The sequence below is a fragment of the Pungitius pungitius genome, chromosome 7 (genome assembly GCF_949316345.1).
Source record: "Pungitius pungitius chromosome 7, fPunPun2.1, whole genome shotgun sequence".
NCBI lineage: Eukaryota > Metazoa > Chordata > Actinopteri > Perciformes > Gasterosteidae > Pungitius > Pungitius pungitius.
In genome coordinates, this window is record NC_084906.1 from 11,855,364 (window position 1) to 11,873,783 (window position 18,420).

The window sequence follows — 18,420 nt, forward strand, 5'->3', positions numbered from 1 at the left end:
TCCGGATTATGTAAAAACAAAATCAAATAGTGCGTCAGAAATACAATTCCAGGCAAAATTCTGACTGAATTTATGGTCATAACAGTCATTAAATCTTCAGATAAAATCAAACCCATATCTGATTCAATGACGGGAACAGAAAGGTGAGATTTTATCATTGAATTAAAAACAGCGCTGCACAAATAAAGGACAGTTCGGGATTTTGCGAATTTGATATTTAAATGACGCAGATTGTAAACAGTTCTAGATTAAGAAAAATGCATTCCTTTTTAAAATAACCAAATGAGAAAATATATACTACCATATTCTTTGTTTTATCACAACTTTAAAACAAAGCTCACTCAGAAGAAACCATTTGATTTAATCTTAGGATTTCTGTGGTATTGGTGGAATGCCAACTACTTTCTTGAACAACTGCAAAGCATAAAACAGTTGCCTACCTCTAAAGGACTGAACTTGAAATCTGTAAAATAACATTTCACTGCCTGAGGGACAGATCTCAGTGGGTGCATTTGTGTGTTTTTTTTGTTAAGCAGAATTGGGCCAACAAAATTGGGGAAATATAAGATGGAACCAACCAGTTTCCTCATTTAAATAACCTTTGTAAAAGAAGGCAAAATTACAACTTCTTATAAAGAAAAAGGACATAAGAAACAATTCAACATCAAGTGTTCGGCTTGAGACTCCCATTTTATCTTCTCACCATCGGGAGACATTAAAACAAAACCGAGTCAGGGCTAGAAAAACATGAATCAATAACCTAAAACAAAGAGAAATAAACGATCGATACATGTGGTACTCGGCGGTTTTCATTTTGTCCGAGTGAGCACGACAATAACGTAAGAAAGAAAGTTTGGCTACTTGTGGTTAAGTGCAATTTCTCTTGTGTGTTGAGGGCAGGAGAGGCTGGTTGGCATCTGGAGGTCACTTAGTGGAAGTGCTGCTGGCAGTGGATTTTCTCTTCAGCCTGGTCCAGAAGCTCCAGCATCTCCTGGATTATGGCCTGCAGCGCACGGCCCAGGTCTTCCCCGCTGTAAGGCTTTCCAAGAGGAGGCACATGAACGAAGGCCGAGCGGCCATGGCTCAGGTACAGAGATGTGTAGTAGGTGAAATCACATAAATACCTGTTATGGAAGAAAGCACAGCATCAAATGACTGCAGGTCTCTGCTCCGGAATCGGGAAACATTTATTGCCATAATATGTCAGACCTACAAGGGATTTGACTTGGCGGTTGCAAAGTACTACTTGGTATACCTGCCAAGTAGTACTTTGTCATCAATTTACATATGCATACATAGCTGGAAAAAAATGATGAAGTTATTTATGGATAATTTGTTACTATCGAGCATCTCACTTTCACTGAAGACTTTTTGCACAGTTTAATGTTGCCTGTCTATCAAAGTGAATGGATAGTGTCAAACTAACTACAACTAATTATCTAGATATTATTGACTTCCGATTTATGAATGGACTTGGTTATCATGTATCTATAGCAGAGTAGAGGAAAAATGTGATCAAGAGCTGCAAGACAAAACAAAAAAAATGATTATAGTTAATAGTTACCTTCCAGCGTCTTTGGAGACGGACACAGCTACTCCCAGGCCCGAGGAGGTCACTCTCTTACACACTGATTCCATGTCAATAACTGAGTTGATGCAGTCCGGGCCTCCCACAATGCAACACTGTGAATCAGGGCAAAAACTGCTGTTGTCGAGGCCCTTGTAGCCATGGTTTCTTCCACACTTCTCCAACGTGACGGTGGTGGCCATCCCGGAGACTCCGACATGAACTACCAGCTTGCAAAAAAAGCAAAACATTTCCGTTTTAGAGTCAAACTTGAGACAGTAATAAAGAGGTAATAACTTAACTGCTGTCTCAAAGTACAATTAATCACAACACATCTGTGGCAGCTCTCTTTCACTTCACCATTTGTTTGAACCTTATGTGGCTAAAAAAAAAGAGCAGAATACACAAAACACACATTTAGGTATCAATATTCATCTTCTTAACTAATCAGCACCAGAGCCACACCTAAGGCAGTGATTTTTCCCATAATTGGAAAACAGAAAATTGCAATGGTGATTTAATTTAACGCAGCATGTGTTGAACACAATTATTATTGTCTGATTGTCCTTAAGGCCGAGCATATCCAATTACAGCTTTTCTCAAAATCTTTAAATGAAAATCAGACATAACCTGAAATAAAGGCGGACGAGAGTTCCTGCATTTCACTGAGAGGTCACACCACGTTTTCTTCTTACCCTTGGATGATGCTTCTTCCATAATGAAGGAACCAAACTCTGGACTGTCTGGTACTCTACGGGAACCTCGGATACATGCAGGTCCACTTCACCCCCGAGTCCCAGCTTCATCAGTTCCTGTTGAGACAAACAAAAATATGAAATATAAGGATATTATGCTAAACATCTTACAGTGGTGAGTCTGACGATTAGTAAAGCTGGAAGAGATAACACACCTGTTATGAAACTGAAGGTAGAGTAGTAGATAACTTTGATGACATTTGATGGTAGAATTGATACTTTAGTTGCTTCTCCCCTTCTCCAACTGTGCATTATTTTAATTCATTGACAATGTTCACTGCTCACTTAAAATATGTCCTAAGATCAGCCTTATTATCATAAGTTTATAAAATATCTTCAATGACAAAAACTTAAATTGGACTCTTAAACCCCCCCCCCCCCCTACCTTCCCCCACCCCCGCCCAAAGGACAAAACACCTTGCATTAACGTTAAGACTTTTGCAGCACTTGATTTGTACCAAGACAAAAATTCATCACAAAGAAAATTTTACTCGGATTGTTTTGTGCTTTCCAATTAAAATTGTCATACCCTTATCTTAAAAAAATGTATTAAAAACAGTCTTCAGAAATGTTATGAAAAAAGCAAGACATAAAAGATGCATACATATTAATAGTAAGATGAATGGTCAAATTCAGAACCAGTGGACGGACACCTCCCCCAGTTCCCTGCAGGACACGCAGCCCCGGACACTGACCCCCACTTGTATTGAAAAGAGGCTTGTTTGACCACGTCTGTGACCCCGCCACAAAGCACCCTTTTGTTTGCCTTTTAATATCCTTATCAAGTTCGTCTAGACACCCTGACAACCGTCATCCCCCACATGCAGTTTCCCCAGGAGGACACAGAGAGTGTCCGACACACTGCTGCACCATGCGAAGCCGGCTGGTGGCTATCAGAGCACCATGTAAACGGCATGAAAACGGCACAACGTGGGGAAAGGAATTAGAAACATTTGATTACATGCATTAACACTCGACGTGAACACGGTTTATGTAGACAATCAAAAAGAAAAAAACCTGATGAGCTCTATTACTGTGCCATATTCAAGACGGGAACGATAGTAATATTTAACAACAACACAGATATAATAAATATATGCATTAGAAAAGGGAACACACCTGTACTGCTACCCAGCTGGCGTTGACCGTGTGCTCACCAAATGGCCCAAAACCTGTAAGAGACGGTCATTATTTTGGTGCATTTACATTTTTTAAATAACTATGGACTGTTTAACTTCAACACACGACAATATGTATATGAACTCTGTTCATCAATTCAACATGAAACGATTGCTCTTGTATTTCTGCTGGGATCCCGTAGACATATCTACTAATAAAAAAGGAAAAAAACACTTAATTCTTTAGATATTCAATATGAACTCTTAACAGTGTAAAGACATGAACCCTCCAAAACACTACATTTCCTGAAAACAAAAACTCCTTTAAAACAAATGTAAATGTCTACAGTAGTGCAGCCTGCTGTTATCCTTGAATCACCATATTAAAATCAATCACTTCTCCCAAAAAGTCCCCCCATGCATCACTCTATATTACCAATAACATTGCAAGCAGCAGCCTGTGGACACTCACTCAGGCTTGTTTATGTAGGGATCTATAACCGATCCCCTTCCACCACCCTACCAAGGGTCAGTGGGTCCCTGGGGGTTGGGTGGAGGGGGATCAGTCTGTCTGACAGGCTGCTGAAAAGGAGCCAGCAGCTGCCAGCCGGCTCGCTATTGTGAAGGAGCTGTTCCCAGGCAATCTACACATCTCCTATCGGCGGGGACTGCAAGCTTCTGCACCCCTTTGTGTCTGAATAGTCACTGCTTCTGTTATCCGCCACAGATTCAATGTTAAAGACCGTAGATTGTGCGATAAGAAAAGGTTTTTATTTAAGAGGCTTCAATTGAAGTTACAATTGATCTTGTTTTTCTTACTTAGTTAAATAGTGTTTCCTGAAAAAATATACACACACGATTGGTGGGAGACAACTGGAAATAGCAAACTATCATTATTACTATTATTATTGTTATTACATTACATAGTGGAAAGTATTTGGATAAAATCTGAAATTAATTGGTTTGTTTTTCCACTTTCAACTACTTTTCCCAGTTATGGGTTGAGACCATGAGGGGACAGAGGCCTGCTAATGAGAATGAGTTCAACTGTTGTGAAACTCACACAAAGCTGTGCAGAAGAAACACTCACAGACACTCCTTTTTTGACAGAAACGTTGAAAATGAAAACATATCACAAAAACAAACTAAACAAACAAAAACTGCCGTTTTCCATCTACTAAGATGTTGTGGCTTTAATGATGGTGTACTTATATGTATTCGTGGTTAGTTGAACATGTCTCGCTCGTTTGTGGCCTTTGGAAGAAAGAAATCAACACATACAAATTGCCCTTAGCTTGTCAGTAGCAGTTATCGTATAACCATTGAAGAGATACGTGAATATCGCCGATATTACTTTGCTACTACAAATGTAAGCAACACGTTTCAACTGTGTACAAACCCGTGGAGTGGAGCAGTAAGAGCCTGACGCCATTAACGTTAGCAGCTGTCATGTCCACAACTTTTCCTCCACTTCGCCCTAATGTTCACTTTGCCGACAGAGAGGAGCAATAAAAGATAAAGAAGAAGACAAACCTGTAACGACCACTGTCCGTTTGCTGTTATCCATCTCCGGTCCTGTTGCTGAGGATGCGTTGCCTTTTTACGGTCTTTATTTTTGAGGTCGGACCGTAAAGAGAACCAGTACCCTCCACAGCTGAAGGCTTCGTCTGCCAGACACAAATAAATCCGGCCTTGCTCGGCTGCACGCTGCGTCAGACGTGACGTCATCCCGTTCGCAATGGGACGCTCGGGTGAATAAATATGGTGTGGAATAAACCAAACGAGATACATTAGTCGAAACATAGACGAGGTTATGTATTTATTTAGGAAGAAATACAATACCGTGACAAATAATACATGGAAAAACAGTATGATGAAATTACAACAGGAATCTTGACCAAAAACGACCACGATTACAGGATTTGTACCTTTGTCAGAACAATGTAAAATATGCCAACTGTAAATAATTAAATAAATATGGCATGGTAACAATAACATCAATAAACTAGTAAGGCAGTGACCTGCCTGAAGGGGCAGCATATTTCATTGAAGCCATGATTAACGTTACACACCGCAGAGCCGGAAGCTCCTCAGTAAAGAACGAAGAAGAATACTAACGCTTACTAAAATCCAAATCGTGTCGATAAAGTGCCAAAAGACACAAAATCAGAAACATTTAGTTCCACGATGGTAAGTATATAACTTCAGTTTTCAAATCAAATGAGCACAGTTGTTAGAATTATTGTTGCACGCTTAGTACTTTGCTAAAGCTAACAGTGTTAGCAGCTCTGGCGCTGCGCTACACGGTGCTCGGTGTGCTAGCTAGCTAACGTTAAGTTAAAGTAACGTTAATGTAGCTGTAATGGTAGTATTTTTTTAGCTAGTTAGCATCAGCCCGTGAACAACACTAACGTTGCATATTGTTGGATAGCTCTTTCTGAATTATAAGAAAACTACATTTCAACCCCTTTTCCATTTCCCGTGTATGTACCGACAGTCGCGTTTACTCAAATATGTCATTATTAATGGCAGGTGTATACATAACGTTTAGTGACTTGTTCTTCTGTCCTTTTGCAGCTTCCACTATCTCTGCTAAAGACTGCCCAGAACCACCCTATGGTGAGGAAATACTGAACTATTTCAAGGACGTATGTCAGCATTTTAGTCAGCAACTTGACTTTACATTACTTTAATCTCTCCTGGGGAGCTTTTTCGTTCCTCGGGGTTAATTTTGGTATCTTTGTTTCCTCTTGATCAATGTCCTCCTTGCCTGTCACGAGTATTGGTCTTGTTGTCTTTGTTGTCTCCTGGCAGGTTTGTTGTGGGGCAATATTCTCTATTCCGCATAATCTCACATTTTTTAATGGATTTACAATGCACCATGTTTATTTTATTTATTTATTTATTTAAAATCCCACCCGGAATTGTGACCTTGACGTTTCAAAGTAAGGGGTAGCACCTGATTCTAATTACAGGCTTAATGGAAAGGCAGGTGCTGGTAGCTTTGTTATTTCATTTATTATTTTTTGTGTCCACTATGCAATCTGGTGGCTCATAATTGCAGTGCCTCGTTTATTGGTTTGTACCAATGAAGCAAAAATGGGCCCTAGCTTGCTTCAGCCCTCCTGTATTGTCTGATTTGTATCCGCAAAGCTCTAAACGCGGCTCACTGTTTTTTGGCCTTTTTCCTCAGCTGGTTGAGCTAAAGAACGGGGAGACGTACAACGGTCACCTGGTGAGCTGCGACAACTGGATGAACATCAACCTGAGAGAAGTCATTTGCACTTCAAGGGTAAAGCTGAGCTCTGTTCTTACTTCTGTGCTGTCACTAAAACTAGATGATGATGTTCTTTTGGTAGGAATGAAAAAGCAGAAGTCTCTATGGTCCAGTGTAGATCTCACTGTCTGGGTCGTGTTTTGCCAATCATTACACAAGCCTTTGTCACTCCAAAGTACACTCATTTAAGATTTTACATAAGAAAGAAACAAAACATATAAAGCAACCACATCACAGTAGGAAGAAAATGCATCTTGGCTTCTACAGCTATAGACTGAAGACTACTGTGCCTTCCTTATCCTTACAAAATGCTTCAATTTGTTAGTTGTCAAAATATAACATTATGATTGCAATGACACTACTACTCCTCTGTTAACAGGATGGCGATAAGTTCTGGAGAATGCCCGAGTGCTACATCAGAGGAAGCACCATCAAGTACTTGCGAATCCCTGATGAGATTATTGACATGGTGAAGGAGGAGGTGGTGTCAAAGGGTCGTGGACGTGGAGGCCCCCAGCAGAACAAACAGCAGGGCAAAGGAGGAAGAGGAGGAGGAGGAGCTAGCCGAGGTGAATGGAAGCACTCGCTGCTCAACAGAGCGTTTGTCTGTGCTTGCTGTCTTAATATAAGTATCTGCATGATTGTCTTTGGTTGCTTCCAAATTTCTCTGCCATCCTCAATAGCATAAAGTGTTTTACTCAAACATTTGTAAGAGCGCTCAAGATGACATTTTGGGGGGTTTGGGAGTGGCAATACCTCAGTTCCTGAATTTGTTGAAAAATAATTCTCACTCACAATTGACAAAATGACCAAACGCTTCTCCCTTTTCTTTCCCCCTGTAGGCCTGTTTGGCGGCCGTGGCAGAGGAATGACTGGTCCCAGTCGGGGCCAACAGCAGCAGCTTCAGCTGCAGCCGCAGGATAAGAAACAGGGCAAACCACAGGGAATGAAAAACCAGCACTGATGAAACACATTACGCCCTCAACATCCCGTAATTCAGAGCAATGTCTCCCTCAGTATACAAAGATAAACCTCCCTTCTGCTGTGTATGTCCACACTATCACAGAAATCACAATGAGCGACGTCACGAGAAGCTGTGCTTTTGCACACCATTTTTTTAGCTTCTATAAGTTGTTTTTTTAGTAGGACCACACACCAGTGTATCAGTCACAGCTGACAGATTCCTTTGTTAGTATCTGCTGAAGTGTTATTACAACTTTGCAGGAACATTTTGTCCCATAACTCATTACAAAAACAGTTGGTGCACTGGAATGAGTTTTTTATTTTGTTTTTTTTGTCATCTTGACTCCTTGTGTGTAGATTTCACAGAAAATTCCCAACTTCTGTTGCTTCAATATATTTTTTTAACTTGTTCTTTATTTTTGTGCTGTTTGCAACGTTCTGTAGTTTGTCTGTTGTGCCGTTTGATCCAATCGTGGCAGGTGGGCCAGCAGACTTGCAGTTGAAGAGAATTCAGTCCCTGAAAATGAACACTTTTGTAAGATGCCACATTATGATCATAAGGCTTTCCTTAAAAGAAAAAAAAAATCTCTGAGTCTGTAATTGATGAGTCCAATGTGTGTTGGTTGGGCTTTTTTTTCTTTCTTTTTTCCAACAAAAGATTATGTAATTTATTTACATGACAATTAAAGAACTTATGTTAGAGTGGTCTTATTTATTAGTGCTCTTGTCTGGTACTTGTTCTGTGTGTCAAAACAATAACTCTTGTTCCACTTGTTCATTCTCATTCATGTTTGTCTAAATAAGTATTTAAATGTATTAATAATTAGTGGTTAAAAGCCAGGATCAGCTAGTTGGTTGGGCTTTATTAATAACTGGAATTAATGGTAATGGTTTACAATGAGAAAATGCTTGATTTATAATATTTAAAGATAGCAACCACTAGGTGGCAATATTAACGTATCGTAAAACAATGCACTAGCAAGTTAAAGTCACAATGATATCTTCCTTTTTTGCCCCCTATCTTTATTGACCTACTTTCCTTACTGGGTTCAATGTTTCATCGACTGTTGTCACATTGGAAATAAGTAATTGTTTTTTACAGATCTTATTTTCATCCATGCAGTGATATGTTTTAAGCGACTTTATCATGCATGAAAACACTTTCAATAGTTTCCATTTATGATTTGGGCCTGTGTATCACATTTACAATACTAGATTGCAGGATGAAAAAAACTTCATCCAATGAGTAGTTTGAATGGATTCTAAAAACATCCCTTCCTAGTTCTTTAAAACAAGGCAAAGCAGGGAGTTTTATGTGTAATTTGGAGAAATGGAGCAGAACATGTATGCTGTAAAATAAATACAGTGAAAAACATTTTAATTTAATACTAATTGCTAATGCTAATGACAAAGCAGCAGAATTGCCAAAAGGTCTAATTGAATGTCGCTGAAATGAAATGTGGGAGGAATCCTAGGAATATATTTCTCCTGAAAAGCATGCAAAATGTTCAAGATGGCATCTTATTGTGGGGCTGAATTGTGGATTGTGTGTGGTGTTTGTGTGTATCTGTGTTGGGAGTGTGGGAGCTCATCTCCGTGCTGGGCGATTTAGTCCTCCTCTTCTTCTTTACCACCCACACATTTCTTCCACACACACTGGCATAAACCATTGCAGCTGTCAGCCAATCACTACCTCTCTTCCTTTCTATTCCCTTTAACTGCGTCACTCTGCATGTGTTGCCATGGTGATCGTTAATGCTCCACCCACACCTTGTCTCTCTGCCTCTTTCAGTATGAAGATGAAGCCGACTGTGGGTTGATGATGCAGGCAGGCTGCACACGTCATCATTTCCCTCGGGAAGAAGGCCTATTTTTACCACTGGGCACAAAGAATACCACACTGCCCAGCATATTTATGGAACCACATCTAATCGCAGGCTGCCTGGAAAAACCTCTCTCCCTACGCTGAGCATTCCTCTCTCCTTCTCCACTCATCCGTCTTAAGCCATGATTGTATACTTTGAATTGAGATGGAAGCACTCTGGAGTGTTTCGAAACATCTTGTTTTAATATCTGCCTTGTTTAATCTGTGCTATGCAACCAGAACTTTGCACCCAATCAAATAGCGTCTTGCTACTCATGTGCAGTCAATACTGAAACTTAAGTGCATGTTGACTTTGTCACACAGATAACTACTAGGGCAGGCAAAACTCCATGGGCGTGTTTGCGCTGTAATTACCAAAACAACTTCAGTGTATCGCACACTGAGACGAGAAAGAACGTTGCCTGTTGCATGAGGCACAGGTAGTAGTGAAGGAAGTCAGCATGACAGTGCCGAAAGGTTTCTTAATGGTCTTTTGAAACTAGGAAACCAGGAAAACAGGCCCAGTGAAAGCGGAGGCTGGGCTCCATTCCCATTAATATGTGATATGATATTACATTATATGTAACATATCACACCTCACTTTTACTTATTTCATCTACCTACAACAGTTACATTGTGGTATTGATGTGTAGTTTCCTGCAAAGACAGCAGTTAGAGGCACATTTTATGATCTGACTAATGTTGACTAGTGATTTGTGTCATTAGCCGTTGCTTCGTAGTTGATTTGAATATAGCAAAAAAAGACAGGTGGTACTTACTGCTACTAAAACCAAGTCTAGGCCACCATATATCAGGCTTTGGGAAAGAAACGTTAAATGAGAAGCGTGTCATCACACATGGGGAGATTCAAATTTCCCAAAGTTTACAGATGAGGTTCCTATGGTCAGCTTGCTAGAGAAAGCCCCTGTTACACATTTGTTCCCTATTACTTGGAGCCTTTGGACAGGTCTTGGGGGCTATGTTCTCTCCTCTTATTTCATCGACCTTGCATCCTCAATCCGTCCACTATGCCCTCAGACTCACACGTGAGTTCGGAACAACAGTTAAAAAATCAAGAAAATTACCTCCTAGCTTCTATTCCGAGGCCAGTTTTACTTGGACTAAGTAAAGTATCATGGAGTCAAGGAAAGATCTGAAGGAGTCATAGGGAGTTAGGAAAAGATGATTGTGGTGCTATACACTTTCACTAAACTTATGGTCTGCCATGGCAAAACTACAACAAAGAAGGACTTGAAAAAGCACAACTAAAACATGAACCTGTGCACTCTGTTTTACTGTTGCATGCAGGCTATTTAACGCTTTCATTTGTAAGTTGCTGCTTCACTACACTGGTATGAGAGAGAAACCGGAGGTCCTTCCTTCCTGCTGCTGTCACACTAAACATTCAACACTGCTTCCTTATAAGCAATTTCCTTGTTTAATATCTATGAAACTGTTTAATATTTCCTTTGTGCCATAGATGCTGTTATATTGTATTTAGTATAACACACCAGCATTATATGTAGTATATATATTGTTTTTCATTCAGGGCTTTTATTATGCAATTTCAAATTTGTTCTTGGATAATTAGCTATATTTAGTAATAATTTCATTTTGTGTTATTGTATAATCTTCTGGTCTTGTCTTTTCTTTTGCAAAGTAAGGGCCAGTGTTTCCAGTGTTTCCAGTGTTTCCAGTGTTTCCAGTGTTTCCAGTGTTTCCAGTGTTTCCAGTGTTTCCAGTGCTGCGAAAGGACACATTGAAGTCCCTCAGCACTGAGAGCATTTTAACAGCTCTTATCATGGCTCCGGGTCATTTCACTCACCTGTTCCCACTTTCCTAATCAGCCCTGGTTACTTCAGCTAGACACACCTGTTTTGAGTTTCCTTCATCAGTGCTGTGGCCCTTTTACACGCACTCCTCGCCACTAAAAGGTGTCATGTGTGTTTTCCATGGTATGTTCAGCCTGTCAGTGACCTGAAACCTTGGATGTGGTACAGAGCTGCCTGAAAAAGAGGGTAAATAACAAGGTCAATACAGTGATACAGTCAATGTGTGGAAATATTTACATTAAACTAATATAAGATATTACATTCATTATTATAAAGTATTATACTAAAGTCACTTTCCTTCCCCAGATGAGTTAAGCATCCATGGGAATAGTATTGCAATTATACAGGGATTAGTGCTGATTTTATTTGGAAATTTGTGCCTTCACACATATACATTTTAAGAGTTAGGTTAATATTTTTTAACAAATCTACAACTGGCCGGTTAATTTATGTGTTGATTAGTCAATTTAAAGAAAAAAATCAATGACCAGTATGGCCTCATTAATATAAAGGATTTATTTGTATATAAAGCATATGAGGCAAAAATGCTGAATATGTTTTCTGGTTCCACCTAAAACATTTAGAGCTGCTTTTTTATTTTTAGTTTAAATTGAACATTTAAACTGGATTTTGAAATGTTACTTGGACAAAGCAATGTATTGAAAACTTTGTCAATTCATTTAAAGATATATATGGTTTTCAAACTCAAGTCAAATTGTTTATATTGGCTAATATGAAATGATATCACATAATGTGTTGTGATGTGTTACATCACAGGACACAGGAAACCTATGCCTTTAAAAAAAATTGAAAATACACAAAGGATCCAGACCAATATTTTTGAACCCATATCTCCTGCTGTTGGGTGTTTGTACCGACCACTGAGCCGCGGTGCCGCCCAGCTGCAGCAGAGTTTCTGTTCGGATGTGGCAGATGTTGGTTTCAATAATCTTTGAACACATTCCAGACACAAAAGGCTCAAACTTTGACGATCAAATTCCTCTCTGTCTTTGTGGTAACATTCAACATTAAATACCAAACAATCAGCTTTAACGGTGATCTTGAGAGAGAGTTAGAATATATTTCCAAAAAATGTGACAGTTGGTGTGTCATAGGAAAAAATATAGAAACCTCCATTTGAGTTAAATGAAGCACGTGTCTCAACCCTCTGTCTTTACCTCTGTACATCACAATCATTTTACACTGCGAAATATTATTGATGGGCTGCCACAAAATATGAGTAAATACATGCATATAATATCAGGCAACATTAGTGTGTGATGTTTCAGTATGATGATCCTGTTCCATGTGTAACACGTTATGGAAAGAAATATAAATCAAATTAGTCATCTCTGAGGCTTTTGTCTCTGTCACTTCAACAGCCCATGTTTAACCATGAAAAGGTGTAGGCCTTGTGAGGTTTGTGGGCACGAGTTTTTGTTGTGCACGTGTTTTTACACAAACCAACAGTACGCACACTGTGTTGGTTCCTACGTCATCCATTAACGTGGAACTAGAAACTACGTTGTCTAGTGGAGTTGGTTAGTAGGACAAGTACATGTGTACCTTTTGCACACTTGTTACTTACAGTAATTAACATTTAACCATCTTTAATAAAAAATGTATCCAAATCTTAATCACAAAGTGAACCACAAAACAACTTTTGAGGTATTACACAATCTCATCTTTCCTTCAGTTAAACCGTAACAATTCACATATGGATATTGAATGTTAATTAAACTAAAGTTGGGTCTTGTTTGGGACTTTGAGGTCCACAGGCCGAATGCCATGCAGTCACGAGAAGGCAAACGTCTCAACCTGTGATACCTCCAGAGCTAGGCAACTCTCATCAAAACAATCTGGATTACGAGGAAAATATGTTTATTGTTAGGTTTACTGGCCTTTTGAGGCTACTTTTGTGTTTTCAGGATGTTCTTAACAGTTAAATTGCAGCTTTGGGGAAATGAGGAGTGTCTGTGAGACCTGATGTAGGTTCACATGTTTTAGAAAAAGACATTTTTTTTTTCACTCCCCTCATTTGAAGGGTGCTGTACTTTGAGAACATGATAGTTCTATTATCATACAGATGGTATGTACAGGTGGTTTGCATGTTCTCCCGGTCTCAGCGTGGATTCTCTCCAGGTTCTTTGGCTTCCTCCTACGGTCCAAAGACATGCAGCTGAATTGATGACTCCAGCCCTCCTCTCGCATATGTGTTTGAATGGTTGAATACATGTCTGCACTTGTGTGGACCTACTACTCTCTCTCTAAAGATTTAGCTATACTCTTGCCAAATGGCTGGTGTGATGGCACTGTCTGCTGTCAGGTGGTTTAGTTGGTTTCCACACCTCTTTGGTCCAAAGGGAAATACCCTGAGAGTTTGGGTGCATCCCCACAGAATTCCGCTCACACATTCAAGCTCCCAAGAGGCTGACTCCTGGTGAGGTGTTGATCCCTGACTTTCCATCAGTAGAGCCAGAAGCAGGTCAAATGTTACCCATATCAAGTGAAATCCCTCTTTTGCTTAAATGGTTAGTGGAATTGCAATCAAATTCAAGTTTACAAGTGCATTTTTCAAATTTGAACAGAATCTGGTTTGACTCATTGATGATATTATCAAATTGCAATGATATACATATATTTGAGAGGAAATCATTTCATCTTGCACTAACAACATGCAAAACAGTAACGAATGAATTTGAAATCCAGTCTCCTGAATGTGTTGTGTTTTAACTCTTTGTAAAAGCATTTATTCGTTTGATGGTGTACTGTAACTGAAAGACAAAGGGAAATGGCGGTGTGTGTGTGAGTTTTTGTCTTACATCCTTTTCCAGCTACGGCCTGCCCTTTTCCTTTCTTGACTGCAGGCTCAGCACCCCCCACTCTCTCTACACTGGTACTCCGCTCTTAGACAAAAATATCTCTCCTCTGTTGGTTTAACATCCCCCCCCCCTTCATTTCCGCTACAATGTTCAGAGATCTGACATCACAGGGTCCATCATGTGATCCACCCACAGAGCGCTTTGCAAGGAAAGGATGGGGCCTACCTGTGACGCACATGCCTCCTCTGTGTAGCCCTTTAAAAGTTAACGGAACACTGATTGGTAATGAAGGCAATGATTTGGTTGCAGCAGGGTTTTTTCGGCAAAGACGAAAACCCAAGAGGAGGAAACCAAACGTGCACATGGCACATTGAAGGTATTGGTTCAATTTACGACGACTTTGTGTGTGTTTGTAGTACACAATACAGAATATAAAAATATGGTTTAGGAGTCGGCACCGTTGGTGTGAACTGACCCAGAATTGCCCAGCTAGTGGCAGGAGGGAAAGTCTAGAAAACAACCAAATGTGTAGACTTTGGAAAAAAAAGAAACAGTTTCCAATGTGAGAACTGCTAACCACACGTGCACTCAAGATTTTCACCTCGTTAGTTTCACTTTTAAAGAAATCCACCGTCGGCAGTATTCTTTGAACTGTTAATTTAGACATTTTGAATTCAAAAGGTATGTAAAGTGAAATGAATACACATAACTGGAAACTTAAATCATCATGTGACTTAGGATGGGTGCGTGAGAACTGATGCAACTTCATCGGAGAAAATGTTGAAATCCGCTAAAATTTAGATTCAACTTCTGTAAATCACGTGTGTAGCTGAGGGCATAATAGAGAAGTAAGCCTTTTTCTGAAGAAACATCCACAACTGCCCATATCTTGTGATTGAAATATTATAGATATCTTGCAGTTAGTTTAGTTGAAAATTCTATAAAAAAAATGGAAACATGATTCCCAATTCTGAAGATTCATGAAGTTTAATAACAATGAACCACAACTGAAATAACCCAGCTGTCTATATAAGTGTTTTGGTCCTTACGTTTTTAAGCCCATCTCACAGTCTTCCTCAGGAGAGTTGATGTGGAGAAACAATAACTTTGTCGGTGACTCACATTTTGTCAAAATAAAAGTCGACTTTGAGTGATGGAACAAAAGGGTTATCAGATGTTTTTATCCCCATCCTAAATGTTGCAGTTGGGGGAAAACCCCACAAAAACAATCTCTCAGCTTGTGGTTAAAAAGGAGAATCAAGCTTCCTTTCAATGGACAAAAAATAACAAATGGAACAAAGGGAAAACCCGAGGACTGTGACAAAATGTTGGCTGGTCATTCATGGACTTCCTGGGGAACAACGGCATTGATTCCTAAACAAGAGCCCACACTCTCTCGTTCCATACACACTTGTGTTGTGTCCAAGACACTTATAATAATAAACTAAAATGCCAAATTTTACTACAAAGTGAAAGAGATCCTTTTTTAAAATAAAGAAAATGCAATTTGACTTTCTTAATTGACTTCAAGGACGTCTTTGTTATTGATAGCTTAACATTCATATGAACAAATAAATGAATACAAACTCCAGTAGTAAAAATGTAAACCTTTAAACCTTAAAATCATAAATAATAACATACATAGTGTCATATCTATTTAAAAAAGATTGCTAATCTGACTGGATTAACACAGTACAGTCTACACACATACATTATTATTACTATTTCCATGTCGGTACCACAATGCAGAGAGGAGTGAAACCTCTCTCCCGCCTACTGGTCTCTGCTAGATTTACCCCATGAATTAAATAATATTTAAAAAAAATCTTGCAAACACAATTTTTCGCCCAATGCGCGCGCGCCGTTGTGACATAATGGAACGTGCCAGCCTAGAAAAGGCTCGCGGCGGTTCGCGCGAGCGTGCATTTCACTCAGATCCTGCAGGAGAACAGCCGATAACGTTCTCGCCAAAGTATTCGATAACATAATTATCAATTCATTTTTTTTCTTCAACTTGGGTTTTATTCTGTCTCTCCCCTCGAGGTTATGGGCGAGACTCCGCTGTGAGGCAGTGCCAAGTAGTGCGACGTATCGTCTCCATTCACGGGAGGAATGATGAAGAAGGATATTACCTTGAGCCTGGCGGACGACGCGGACCTCAAGCCGCATCTCCGCGACGCCGAGAGCCTCCTCGGCTCCCCGGACCTGGGGCTGCTCAAACTGGCCTCCCCGGAGCTGGAGAGGCTCATCATCCAGTCCAACGGGATGGTCACCACCACCCCGACGAGCCCCCAGTTCCTCTACCCGAAGGCGGTGACGGACGAGCAGGAGTTCGCGGAGGGCTTCGTGAAGGCGCTGGAGGATTTACACAAGCAGAACCAGCTGAACGGAGCCGGGCAGACGGACCTGGAGCTGGGCGTTAATATCGCCGCGGTCAGCGCACAGGCGGATCTACCGGTGTACACCAACCTGAACGGTTACGGTATTCTGGAAGCCACCGTCAACTACTCCACGGACGCGCTCCCATTCCCGCCGCCGCAGCCGCCGCATCACTTGCAGCCGGAGCTGTCGCGCCTCCAGCCGCTGAAGGAAGAGCCCCAGACGGTCCCCGACGTCCACAGCTTCGGCGACAGCCCCCCGCTGTCTCCCATCGACATCGACTCGCCGGAGGACACGAAGGCCGAGAGAAAGAGACTCAGGAACCGGATCGCGGCGTCCAAGTGTCGGATGCGCAAGCTGGAGCGCATCTCCAGGCTGGAGGACAAGGTCAAATCGCTGAAGAGCCACAACACCGATCTGGCCTCCACGGCGAGCCTGCTGCGCGAACAGGTGGCGCAGCTGAAGCAGACAGTGCTCAACCACGTCAACAGCGGCTGTCAGGTGCTGCCGCACGAGGTCCAGGTGCACTAGTCGGGGGAGCGGACCTGACGGCGGGCCGCTGACCAGCATATAAGCTCCATGGACTTTGTTAGTGTTCGGTTCTCCGTATTTAGCGTACGTTGCCCAGGTGCGTGTGTGTGTGTGGGTGTGTGTGTGTGTGTGGGGGGGGGTAGTCAATGCCAGACCCACATAGGCCAAATTGTACATACATTATTGAGCGTTCAAATGATTTTGAGCAACAGTAATAGACCAAAAAAACCATGAACAATGAAGATGACGCTGATGAGGCCTATCACTCGGACATGTGTTGGACATTTTAATTGGTGAGGAAATATCCACATTGGTCCACAGGCGCCTCAGAGTTAATCATTGATTATTTCAGTGATTTCTTTTTGATTTATTGCGTGGATGACTAGGTGGATCGTTGAATTTGTTTGATGAGATCCTGATCCTTCCTTGTACATGTGTGTACAGGTGAACGAGGCAGCATTAAACTGCAGGGTTTCCTCAATGGAATTTGGCTACGGCCTCTGCTGATAAAAGAAAAGCTCAACTGTAGTGACAGAAAGCATCCAATTTGACTTCTTTTCAATGTAAAAACGTTTACAGCTTAGTATATGTGGTCTCAAACCTGGGGTAAACCCCTTTACAGTTTCTACAGTATTATGAATGGAACACCTGTTTATGACACAGACATTCTTAATAAACGAGGAGGTGACTTTAGGAGGAAATGCATATGCCCACATTTGAAATGTAAATGATAATCCACATATATGGACCGTTTACCACATTTTTGGGGAAAATTCTTGAATGTTGCCCACAACTGGTTGTCAAAGGGTGCAACTATTTAGTGTGTCACAATTTAACAACGTATTCTTGTTTTAATGTGAAAAGTTGTAATTCTTTGTTGCACTTACTATTTCTATCACCTTAAGCCTGCAGGTGTTTGGATTCATGCCTCTGTGTTAGGAAGTTAATGCTGCCTGGCAATTAACATTGTTTTCTACAGTTTGGAAAAACTGCATGCATGTTGGTAAAATCATTGGTTTAAGTTAGAATGTGCAACAGTGAACCAGCTGTTGATGGTGGATGGGCCTCAAAGAAGGCCATCCAATCCGGGGCACACTGTAACCATTCGTTTTTAGATCATGTTTCATAAAGGTATTCAACTCACTGGGTTGAGAAGTTTTTTTTAAACTGCACATTAATATATACATCTATACAACATATTTCTACCTGGATTGACACACCATGTTCATAAGAAGTCCATTAGCAGTCGGTCCTTTGATGGAGTCTGTGTTGTATAATAACCAGGATTTATAAGGAGTGAGTGTAGAAATAG

General features: G+C 40.7%; 3 protein-coding genes across 3 annotated transcripts; 2 read left to right on the plus strand and 1 right to left on the minus strand.

Moving 5' to 3' along the window:
* Nucleotides 1–16: 16 nt before the first annotated feature.
* On the minus strand, nt 17–5,386 carry LOC119216537 (pyroglutamyl-peptidase 1-like). Its single transcript, XM_037469476.2, has 5 exons — nt 4,974–5,386; nt 3,442–3,494; nt 2,263–2,379; nt 1,565–1,797; nt 17–1,124 (listed from the first exon to the last, which is right to left on the minus strand). The coding sequence occupies exons 1-5, from the start codon at nt 5,005–5,007 to the stop codon at nt 929–931; spliced, it is 633 nt and encodes a 210-aa protein (XP_037325373.1). The 5' UTR covers nt 5,008–5,386; the 3' UTR covers nt 17–928.
* Nucleotides 5,387–5,495: 109 nt separating this feature from the next.
* Nucleotides 5,496–8,382, plus strand: lsm4 (LSM4 homolog, U6 small nuclear RNA and mRNA degradation associated). Its single transcript, XM_037469477.2, has 5 exons — nt 5,496–5,630; nt 6,018–6,059; nt 6,634–6,732; nt 7,097–7,286; nt 7,560–8,382. The coding sequence occupies exons 1-5, from the start codon at nt 5,628–5,630 to the stop codon at nt 7,679–7,681; spliced, it is 456 nt and encodes a 151-aa protein (XP_037325374.1). The 5' UTR covers nt 5,496–5,627; the 3' UTR covers nt 7,682–8,382.
* A 7,689-nt stretch (nt 8,383–16,071) lies between these two features.
* Nucleotides 16,072–18,251, plus strand: jund (JunD proto-oncogene, AP-1 transcription factor subunit). The gene has a single exon (XM_037469111.2). It carries the CDS (start codon nt 16,311–16,313, stop codon nt 17,106–17,108), a length of 798 nt encoding a protein of 265 aa, XP_037325008.1. The 5' UTR covers nt 16,072–16,310; the 3' UTR covers nt 17,109–18,251.
* Nucleotides 18,252–18,420: the final 169 nt, after the last annotated feature.

Coding starts and splice junctions, on each gene's coding strand:
- lsm4 (XM_037469477.2), top strand. Junction 6,060..6,633: donor CTGCCCAGAACCACCCTATG/GTGAGGAAATAC, acceptor CTTTTTCCTCAG/CTGGTTGAGCTAAAGAACGG. Junction 7,287..7,559: donor AGGAGGAGGAGCTAGCCGAG/GTGAATGGAAGC, acceptor TTCCCCCTGTAG/GCCTGTTTGGCGGCCGTGGC.
- jund (XM_037469111.2), top strand. CDS start 16,311: ATGATGAAGAAGGATATTACCTTGAGCCTGGCGGACGACGCGGACCTC.
- LOC119216537 (XM_037469476.2), bottom strand. CDS start 5,007: ATGGATAACAGCAAACGGACAGTGGTCGTTACAG. Junction 2,380..3,441: donor CCAGCTGGGTAGCAGTACAG/GTGTGTTCCCTT, acceptor TTGTCTCAACAG/GAACTGATGAAGCTGGGACT. Junction 1,125..1,564: donor GTCTCCAAAGACGCTGGAAG/GTAACTATTAAC, acceptor CTTCCATAACAG/GTATTTATGTGATTTCACCT.